The 11662-nt window shown below is 38.3% G+C and overlaps 1 protein-coding gene across 1 annotated transcript in view; it reads left to right on the forward strand.

The window, feature by feature from the left end:
• Nucleotides 1–1960, forward strand: part of LOC114637068 (vomeronasal type-2 receptor 116-like) — a gene marked incomplete at its 5' end in the record, with an annotated part of 8149 nt that extends 6189 nt beyond the window's left edge. The window contains one exon of the mRNA XM_028785205.1: nt 1041–1960. Within this exon, the coding sequence (XP_028641038.1) occupies nt 1041–1960 (920 nt within the window). The remainder of the gene's footprint in view (nt 1–1040) is intronic.
• Between the last annotated feature and the right edge of the window lie 9702 nt (nt 1961–11662).

An 11662-nucleotide genomic window follows, 5' to 3' on the forward strand; every position in this document is an offset into this window, starting at 1 on the left:
CATAGCCCATATTCATCAAATAACTATTTAGTTAGGATGAACTGAATATAATTTGCATGCATGCATTTATTCCCTTATTGGTTTGTCATCCTATATAATTAAATGGAAGTCCTTAAAGGCTTTTGTGGCCTTTAAGATAGCTTAGCAGTTACATCCTTTCCCACTAAATATGATGGCATTAGATCATCCTCAGAACCCATATAATAGGAGGAAAACAACTCCTACCTGTTATTTTCTGATATGTATGTAGTTCTACATAAAACGTACACATAAGTAATTCAACAAGGCTGTATGAACACACCTGACATTGTTGTAGAGAACAAACTCAAAATACTCTCTACGAGCAACACATTCTCTTCACAACCAGACTAAATTCCTATTTCCTCAAACAAATTAAATGATAATGGCTGTAAATAAAAGCATTGTTCCATTTAAAACACTTCCAAACTTGGAAGCATATTATCCCTTATTGCAATTATCCTATAATGCATTTCAATGGCAATCAGATTTACTATAAATACAATGGTGGGAATTACAGAGATTTTTTCTTTTTTCTTTCTTTCTTTCTTTTTTTTTTTACTCCTTTATATGAAAAATCTCAGGAGTATGGTGTTACTACAGTCAAAAGGGGACAAAAGTGGAAATGATTTTCTTTATTTTTACCATTACAAACATTGATATTATATTCATATAAACTTTACTTCTCATTCTCAGCCTCATACCTCACCCATATAAACCCAATTACTGTCATGTTTATGAGAACGTGTTTTACTATTACATGTAAACACACTTATAAATATATACACCCAGGATAAATGATCACAACAATATAGTGAAATAGACAAACATTTGATGTTTTTATTTACCATAACAATGAGAAGCATTAAAAATGGAATCAATTATTTTGTGTACCAGTGACCTTGAATGTATTCTGAGCAACCAGATTCACATGTTGAAACACTTCTTTTATAAACTTGAATAAATATCCTGACAGTAAAATTGCTGAAGTGACACTAATAATACCTTCATTTTTCCATTAGATGTGGAGTTGTGTGTCCCGTGTCCAGAGGACCATTATGTTAACACGGAGCAGAATCACTGCATTAACAAAGCTGTTATCTTTCTCGCTTATGAAGACCCCTTGGGGATGGCACTTTCTTTAATGGCTTTATTCTTTTCTGCATTTACAGCTGTTGTTCTGGGGGTCTTTGTGAAGCACCATACTACTCCCATTGTAAAGGCCAATAATCGCACCCTCACCTACATATTGCTCATCTCCCTCATCTTTTGTTTCCTCTGCCCCTTCCTCTATATTGGATATCCAAACTCAGCCACCTGCATCCTACAGCAAATCACATTTGGACTTGTATTCACTGTGGCTGTTTCCACTGTGCTGGCCAAAACAATTACTGTTGTACTGGCATTCAAAATCACAGCTCCTCAAAGAATGATGAAGCATTTTTTTGTTTCAGGGGTATCTACCTACATCATTCTCACCTGCACTCTCATCCAAGTTATTGTCTGTGCAGTCTGGCTCGGATCTTCCCCTCCTTCTGTTGACATTGATGCCCGGTCAGAGCATGGCCACATCATCATCATTTGCAATAAGGGTTCAGTCACTGCTTTTTACTGTGTCCTGGCATACCTGGCTTGCCTGGCCTTTGGGAGCTTCACTCTGGCTTTCCTTTCCAGAAACCTGCCTTGTGCCTTCAATGAAGCCAAGTCTATGACATTCAGCATGCTGTTGTTCTGCAGTGTCTGGGTCACTTTCCTCCCTGTTTACCATAGCACTAAAGGCAAGGTTGTGGTGGCTGTTGAGATCTTCTCCATTTTGGCCTCCAGTGCAGGGATGCTGGGTTGCATCTTTGTTCCAAAATGTTACACAATACTCTTTAGACCAGACAGAAATTCTCTTCAAATGATCAGGGAGAAATCATCTTCCCGTGCTCACATTTCATAAATTCTAATTGACTCATGGATAGTTGGTTCCTAATCACCAAATATTAGATTACATTGCCATAGCTATATATTTTGGAATGACTCTCACTATTTCCTCTTATGGTTTTGCCTAACAATATCATGTCTACTGAGTTCTGCATTGTCTCCTATAGTCATCCACAAGAGTCTACAGTTGTCCTCTTTGCAGAAAGAGGTAATAGAATCCTGATTCATTCTAGGAGTTAGAGGAGTTCTTCTATGAACATAGAGGAGAGAGGAATATTTTCATCAATAGATTGGTAGAATATTTCAGCAGATGGATTGATGTCTCAGCAATTAAAATCACTCCCTGCTCTTGGAGAGGAACTGATTCAGTACTCAATCCCAACAACTTCTACTAGCAATCACCTGTAACAATAGCAACAAAGTATCAGATGTTCTCTTCTGGGCTCCAAATTTCCCTGAATTTATTTATGCACATAATGACACATATACAAACTAAAATTACATAAATTTTTTAAAATGTAGAAGAATATTACAAACACTTTACACTGGTATTCTGCTTTTCAATGTTCTGCTATGGTGTCAAAATTACAGGAACCTAGAGGAAAGGGTGTGGTATGGGTAGAAATGACTGTGTTTATCTTTAAGCATTTTACAAAAGAATCCACAACTTTAAGTGTATACTGAAAACACACTTATAAAATCAATAGGGAAAGCAGAGCTTGTTGAAATAATCTCTTCTATTGTTATGTCCATATCTTGAGATTCCCAGAAGAGCTCAAAGAATTTCTGACCTGATGTAGTGAGAAAAAAGAGTCTTTAATGTATGAACCTGATTTGGATCACAATGTGTTCCCACTCCACAGGGCAAGATTGTGACCACATACCTATGGGCTCAGGCAGATTCTGGGGATTCAGGGTTACATGACAGGGAAGGTGATAAGAAAAGTCATCTGTGTCAAACACAATACCATTTTTTTAGGTGGTGGGTGGGATCACACAACTGGGTAGGGAAACTCATTTGGTGGTTATGGTGGTATCAGGGACTATTGTTTTTACAAAATGGCCACAGCTGTCTGGGAACCACTAATTGCCCCAAAGTACGGTGCTTATCTCCCAAAAGATGTTTGGTCTTCTGCTTTTCCCAAGGACAAGTGGTTACCTGCACTGAGAAGTGCCTAGACATCCATCAGAGTTAGTGCCAGCCTTGGTGACACCAGTGCTGGGAGTGGTTGCTCTTTATCTATTCTCAAGCTTGCATTTGCTGGTCCCAGGAGGGGGGTTTCATTAGGGAGTGCCACTATGAAATGGGGATAGCTGTATTTTGGCACCAGTGTAGCCTCTTCTGAAAGGGCAGGTGGCTGGAAAAAGCAAGGTGGGCAGGAGAAGATTTTGTGAGCAGCAAGGGAGTGCTGAGGCAAGGTGAAGCTTTGTGAGTGGTGAGGGTGTGGAGCCTAGCTGGCCAGCCTCTTGACTGTGTGCAATTTAGATGACTCTATGCAAAACTCAGCTTTGACACCACAGAATTATTTGACGTAGGTGGCTGGTGGGAGTCAGTGCTGAGAGCAGATAATGGGGACTGGTCCAGAAATCTACTGGGGTTGATGGTTCTGGTAGCCAGCAGTCAGCAAAGTGAAAGGGAAGACAGCAACCATTCACACACTTACACGTGCGCACACACACTCACACACACACATACACACACATACACACATACACCAAACACGCACACACACACACACACATATACAAACCAAGCATGCACACACACACACACATAGAAACACACACAGAAAACACACACAGAATGGTTGAATAATGACAAGGTCCAGCAACAAACATACAAACAGACAGACAGACAAATACACACATATTCACATTAGAAGACTGGATCAATGCTCTGAAAAGCAGGCTCCAAACATCTCAAGTATACACTATACAAACATATACACATATGTACATATAAATACATATATATATATATATGTATATATATGCACATACTGGTGTGTAGAAGGAACAAAGTTCCAGCAAGTAGGCTTCAAGCATTTCACACATAATATACATACATATATACACACATTTCATAGAAGATGCAAGCTCCAACACATACCCAATCAAGCTTTACATATATACATACGTATAGATACGATGGATAGAACAAAGTTCCAACACACTCTCACATAAACTTTACACACACGCACACACAAACATATTTTTGGATTGTGGCAAGAATGATTTTCAACATACTCTCACACAAACTTTACACATGTACATACATACACATAGTTGATAGGTGGAAAAACAATGTTCCAACCACTTTATTCTTTCTCCCATGGCTTATATTGTCCAGAAAGGTCTTTCGGGTAGTATAAGATTATTTTTTAGTTCTCTTCTACTGAATGCGTATGAAAAACCCCATTTTCCCAATACCTTTACAGAAATAATATTACATAGTACAGATAAAGGAAACAAACAACTTCTTATAGATTAAAAAGGTGTAAGCAATCAAGGTATTTTTCTCAGACAGTTTCTCTTACTGGCAGGCAGCAATCTGAAATCACAAAGAAAGGAGTGAATATTTTATTATTTATCTTTAAAAGTAACCTTCTAAGTATCTTAAAAGAATCACACATCTAAACTTTTATTTAAAAACCTGTCATAATTAATTTAAGTCTTCTGAATGCAAATGTACTAATCACCACTTATTATTAAATCATATCACAAAGCTGAGGGCAAAATGGGTATAAAAAATCAATTATCACTGGTCAGCCTCAGTTAGCACCAGCCAGTACTGCCACTTTTCTTGTTGTGTGCCCTTAAAAAAAAAACCCTAGGTTGACTAATCAAATTGTGCTGTTCAGAAATTCAAATTGTTCCTTAAGATTTCCTATATCAGAGCCAGTAGCAAAGACACATTTACCTAGTTTCATTAACAATTCTATTTTTCCAAATGCTTTCTAAGGGAGGTGGTCATTGCTGACAACCAAAATCTCTAAGTTCTTTCCTGGAGTGACTGAATTATCACTCTGCTTCAGCAGCAAGGCCTGAAAACGATCAAGCATTATAAATTGGAGTGTCAGTAATAATGAATGAGGTGCTGGAAGCCCCTTTTAGATTTCATACAATTCTTAGATTAAGAGGGAAGTGGTGATAGCAAGCAGAGCAGAACTCCATAAGAGCATGAAATCTTCAGGACAGAGACCTTGGGACTTTGCCTTAACCAAGGTATACCAATGGTGGTTGTGCTAACTGGAGGGTCATATTACATGAGGTTATTTATTTATTTATTTATTTATAACTCCAGATTTCATTCCCCTTCCAGTCTACTCTCCAGCTGTAACTGGTGGGTCATAGTCCATGAGTCCTATTTGTTTGTTTGTTTGTTTATTTATTTATAACTTCAGATCTTATTTCCCTTCTGGTTTGCCCTCCAACAGTTCCACATCCCGTACCTCCTCCCCACCCCTCTGTCTCCATGAGGATGTCCCTATTCCTAACCCCACCCCACAGACCTCTAAAGTCTCTTGGGCCTCAAGTCTCTTGAGGGTTAGATGCATCTTCTATGATTCACGTCAGACCTGGCAGTCCTTTTCTGTATGTGTGTTGGGCTGCCTCATATCAGCTGGTGTAAGCTGCCTGGTTGGTGTTCCAGTATCTGAGAGATCTCAGGGTTCTAGGTTAATTAAGACTGCTGGTCCTCCTACAGGGTCACCTTCCTCCTCAGCTTCTTCTAGCTTTCCCCCAATTCAACCACGGGGGTCAGCAACTTCTGCGCTTTAGCTGGGTGCAGCTATCTGTATCTGACTCTTTCAGCTGCTTGTTAGGTTTATCGGAGGGAAGTCATGATAGGTCCCTTTTTTATGAGTTCTCCATAGCCTCAGTAATAGAGTCAGGGCTTGGGGCCTCCCTTTATCTGGATCCCAAGTTGGTCTTGTTGATGAGCCTGTCCCTGGGACTTTTTTTCCTCAGGTTCCTCTCCGTTTCCATCCTAGAAGTTATTTCAGACAGGAACAATTATGGGTCAGAGAATTGACTATTGGATAACAACCCCATCCCTCACTTGATGCCATTTTTCTGTGGGAGGTGGGCTCGACAATTTCCCTCTCCCCAATGTAGGGTGTTTCATCTATGGTCCCTCTCTTTGAGTCCTTAGAATCTCTCACATCCCAAGCCTCTGGTACCTTCTGGAGAGTCCCCACAACCTCCTAACTCCCAAGCTTGAACATTTCCATTCTTTCTGCTGGCCCTCAGGGATTTCAGTCCTGTTCCCCAACACAATACCAGATCATGTTCTCTCTGCCCACCCATCTCATTTTCCTCTCAGGTCCTCCCCCCTTTGGTTGCTTTCTCCTCCTTCCTAAGTGGGACTGAAGCATCCTCACTTAGCCCCTTAAGCTTGTTGACATTTGTGAGTTCCCTGGGCTGTAATTTGGGTGTTCAGCACTTTTTTTGGCTAATATCCACATATTACTGAATACATACCATGCATAACTTTTTGGGTCTAAGTTATATCACTCAGGATGATATTTTCTAGTTTCATCCATTTGCCTGCAAAATTCAGGATGTCCTCCTTCTTTGCAAATGAACCCCATTTTCTGTGTCCATCCTTCTGTTGTGGGATATCAAGGTTGTTTTCAGTTTCTGGCTATCATAAACAGGGCCACTATGAACATAGTGGAACACATGACCTTGTATCATGGTGGGGCATTTTTGGGTATATTGCCAAGATTGGTATTGCTGGGTTTTCAGATAGATTTATTTCTAATTTTCTGAGGAACTTCCAGACTGATTTCCGGAGTGGTTGTACCAGTTTGCAATCCCACCAGGAATGGAGGAGTGTTCCTCTTTCTTTCTCCACATCCTCACCAACATGTGCTCTTGCCTGAGGTTTTGATCTTAGCCATATTTATTTGTGTAAGGTGGAATCTCACGGTGGTTTTTATTTGCTTTTCTCTGATCACTACACACTTTGAACATTTCTTTAGGTGTTTCTCAGCCATCTGAGATTCCTCTGTTGTGAATTCGTGGTTTAGTTCTATACTCCATTTTTTGATTGGGGTGTTTGGTTTTTTGGTAGTTAGGTTCTTGAGTTCTTTATATATTTTGGATATTAGCCCTCTATTGGATGTGGGGTTAGTGAAGATATTTTCCCAATCTGTAGGTTGCCGATTTGCCTTATTAGCTGTGTCTTTTACCTTACAGAAGGTTTTCAGGTTTATGAGGTCCCATTTATAAATTGTTAGATCATGAGCCATTGAAGTTCTGTTTGGGAAATTTCACAGTGTGCCAATGAATGCAAGGTCTTTCCCACTTTGTTTTCTATTACATGTATCAGTGTATCAGGTTTTATGCTCAGGTCCTTGATCCACTTGGACTTGAGCTTTGTGCAAGGTGACCAATATGGGCCTATATTCATTTTTCAACATATCAACAGCCGGCTAGACCTGCACTATTTGTTGAAAATCCTTTCTTTTTTCCATTGTATATGTTTGGCTTCTTTGTAAAAGATCAAGTGCAGTATGTGTGTGGTTTTATTTCTGGATCTTCAATTCTATTCCATTGATCAATGTGTCTGTCTCTGTACCAATATCATGCAGTTTTTATCACTATTGCTTTCTAGTAAAGCTTGAGGTCAGTGATGGTGGTTCGCCCAACCATTCTTATATTGTTAAGTATTGTTTTCGATATTCTGGGCATTTTGCCTTTCCAGATGAATTTGAGAATTGCTCTTTCCATGTCTTTTAAGAATTGTACTGGGATTTTGATGGAGATTGCATTGAATCTGTAGATTGCCTTTCATGGGATGGCCATTTTTACTATGTTAATTCTGCCAATTCATGAGCATGGGAAATTTCTCCATTTTCTGAGATCTTCATCGATTTCTTTCTTGAGGCACTTCAAGTTGTTGTCCCACCTATCTTTCTCTTGTTTGGTTAGAGTTACTCCAAGATGTATTGGATTATTTGTGGCTATTGTGAAGGGAGTTGTTTCCCTAATTTCTTCTCAGCCTGTTCATTATTTGTGTAAAGGAAGTCTCATGATTTATTTGAGTTAATTTTATATTTGGACACTTTGCTGAAGTTGTTTATCAGCTGGAGAAGTTCTCTGGTAGAGTTTTTGGGGTCACTAATATATACTATCATATCATCTGCAAATACTGATACCTTTATTTTTTTCTTTGACAATTTGTATCCCCTTGATCTCTTCTTGTTGTCTTATTGTTCTAGCTAGCTCTTTGAGTACTATATTGAATAGATTTGGAGAGAGTGGGCATCCTTATCTTGTCCCCAATTTTAGTGGGATTGCTTCAAGTATTTATCCATTTTATTTTATATTGGCTGGTGGTTTGCTGTATATTGCTTTTCTTATGTTTGTGTATGGGCCTTGAATTCTTGATCTCTCCAATACTTTTAACATGAATGGGTATTGTATTTTGTCAAATGCTTTTTCTGCATCCATGGAGATGATCATGTGATTTTTTTCCTTTGAGTTTGTTTATATAGTGGGTTACATTAATGGATTTTTTTTGGGAGCCGACTCTGAGCCGAAAGCAGCTATTATCTTTGCAGCCATCTTGAGCCATATACCCTGACAAGAGACTTGTTTACAACAGCTGAACACACTCTGATAATTATCTTGATCATTTCAGTCAAGGCCAGACAGTGGTAGCACACACCTTTAATCCCAGCACTTGAGAGACTCAGGAGAGATATAAAATGAACAGTCAGAGGCAGTCAGAGTGAGAGTCAGAGACAGAGGACAGACAGACTAGTCAGAGCAGGCAGACCCCGTCTCCAGCAAACAGACTTCATCTTTGACCAGACTTCGTCTTGTCTCCATTCTTCGCATCCCTGTCCCCACTCTCTCTCTTACTCCCTGACCCGCGGACCGGAGAACAGAATGACTCACTACAGATTTTCACATATTGAACCAACCTTAAATCCCTGGGATGAAGCTTGATTGATTGTGTTGAATGATGGTTTTGATGTGTTCTTGGATTTTGTTTCCAAGAATTTTATTGAGTATTATTTGTATTGATTCATAAGTAAATTGGCTTGAAGTACTCTTTTTTGGTAGGGTCCTTATATTGTTTAGGTATCAGAGTAACTTTGGCTTCATAGAATGAATTAAGTAGTGTTCCTTCTGTTTCTATTTTACAGAATAGTTTGAGAAATATTGGTATCAGGTCTTCTTTGAAGTTCTAGTATACTTCTGCACTAAATCCATTTGGCTGTCGCCTTTTTTTCACATTGGGAGATTTTTAATGACTTCTTCTATTTTTTTATGGGATATGGCCCTGTTTAGATACTTTTCCTGCTCTCGATTAAACTTTGGTAGGTGGTGTCTCTCTAGAAAATCATCCATCTCATCTAGATTGTCCAGTTTTGTTGGGTATAGTTTTTTGTAGTAGGATCTTAGGATTTTTTTGAATTTCCTCCTTTTTTGTTGTTATATCACCCTTTTCTTTTCTGTTTTTTTTTTTTTTTTAATTTGGATACTGCCTCTGGGCACTTTAGTTAGTTTGACTAGCTATCACTTTGATTTTCTTAAAGAACCAGCTTTTGGTTTTGTTGATTCTTTGTATTGTTTTCATCATTTCTATTTGGTTGATTTTGTCCCTATGAATTCAGCTATGAATTTTCCTCTTAGCATTGCTTATATTGTGTCCCATAAGTTTGGGTATGATGTGTCAACATTTTCATTAAATTCTAAAAAGTCTTTAATTTCTTTCTTTATTTCTCCCCTAACCAAGTTATCATTGAGTAGAAAGTTGTGCATTTTCCATGTTATGTTGGCTTTCTATTGTTTTTGTTATTATTGAAGATCAACTTTAGGTTATGGTGATCTGATAGGATGCATGGAATTATTTTAATCTTCTTGTATTGGCTGAGGGTTGTTTTGTGACCAATTATATTTTCAATTTTGGAGAAGGTACCATGATATGTTGAGAAGAAGGTGCATCCTTTTGTTTTAGGGTAAAATGTTCTGTACATATCTGTTAAATCTGTTTTAACACACATTACCTACACCAAAGAAAAGACAAGGTATTAAGCATCTCACAACAAAGCCAAAAGGAGAGAACCATAAGCAAATAAGGCCACATACAAAAACAATCATATCAGGAACCAAAACTCATCTGTCTCTACTATCTCTCAATACTAATAGACTCAACTCACTCATAAAATGACATAAGCTAACATACTGGATACACAAACAAGATCCAGCATTTTGCTACATGCAAGAAACATACCTCAATAACAAAGACAGTCACTATCTGAGAGTAAAAGAATAGAAAACGGATTTCCAAGCAAATGATCCCGGGAAACAAGCTGAATAATACTAATGTATCATAAAGATACATTCCTGCATCTAGGCCTCAGGTATATATCTTTTATTTCTATGAGTTTGCTAATTTTGAGACTATTACTGTCATCCTGTTTTCATGAAAATAGGAAATACAATATAGAGTATGACTATTCTAGTAAGTATCTTTTATTAAAATTAACTTTCACTTGTATTTTATGCATGTGGTGGGTATATTTGGCTGAATATATGCTTGAGTGATTTTTCTGCTTCCTGCCTCTAGAGTTTACAAGAGAGCATTGGATTCCATGGATCTGGTATGGTGCTATCTGGGTGCTAGAAACCAAATTATGATCCTCTGGAAGGGCAGCCAGTGCTCTTAACTGCTGAAAAATCTCTTCTAACACCTATAGAAAACTTGTCTTCCAGTTGTGCCTACAGGGAACTTGGGAGGCAGAGGCAGGTGGATCTTTGAGTTCAAAGTGAGCCTGGTCTAAAATAGAGCAAGTTCCAGGACACCTAGGACTACACAGAGCAATCCTGATTTTGGTTTCCAAAAACCACACACATATACACACACAGAGAAAAGGGAAGGGAAGGGAAGGGAAGGGAAGGGAAGGGAAGGGAAGGGAAGAAAGCTTGTCTTTGAATAATGTTCATACTCTACCTCCATCACAAAAGAGTCTTTAATTTCTTTGGTCTCCTTGACCAAGGAAAGCATTTTGTTCAGCAGCTTGTAGTAAATGAATATGTTTCTATTACAGGGTCTGTTGACACTACATGTGGTTTTGAACTTCTTCCCATGAAGAGTAGGAATTTCTGGACTCTGCTCAGAAGACCTTGTATATGGATGTGGTGTTGGAGAATTATAGCAAACTAGTCTTTTGGGTAAAGATGCTTTTCCTATATGATGCCTGATATATCCTTTGTATTTGCCTGCTTTGTATATATGTAAACTCCCAGAACTGTCCAGAGACTCCCAGACATAAGGGGAATTTTGGAAATAAAACAACTTTTTCCTGGTACTTTTTAAAAATTTTTTATCTTTTCAGCAAGAGTAACCAATACTATATACTGCCTAATCTTCCCAGCCCGATTATCTAGATTTAAAGAAAATGTCAAAGTTCAAAGAAAATTGAATATTCAGAGCAAGAAATTGGTTTAAAGTATACTTAGAGTAATTGGAATATTTTTATTTCATTGGATTTTTTTAAAAGAAGGTTTTAGATTAGAGAAAGCTGTTACTTGTGAACATGTTTTTGGTCTTATTTATTTAGTTTTTGAGATGTGGTTTTTATATTAATCTTGGCACAGCATGGTTTTAATCATCACACTATGGAGGCTGACACAAGAGGAAATGGTGAGTTCCATGCCAGCCTAGGTTACATAATGAGTTCCTAGCTAACTAAGGCTG

This window comes from Grammomys surdaster, unplaced genomic scaffold, assembly GCF_004785775.1.
Source record: "Grammomys surdaster isolate TR1022 unplaced genomic scaffold, NIH_TR_1.0 125166, whole genome shotgun sequence".
NCBI classification, from domain to species: Eukaryota; Metazoa; Chordata; class Mammalia; order Rodentia; family Muridae; genus Grammomys; species Grammomys surdaster.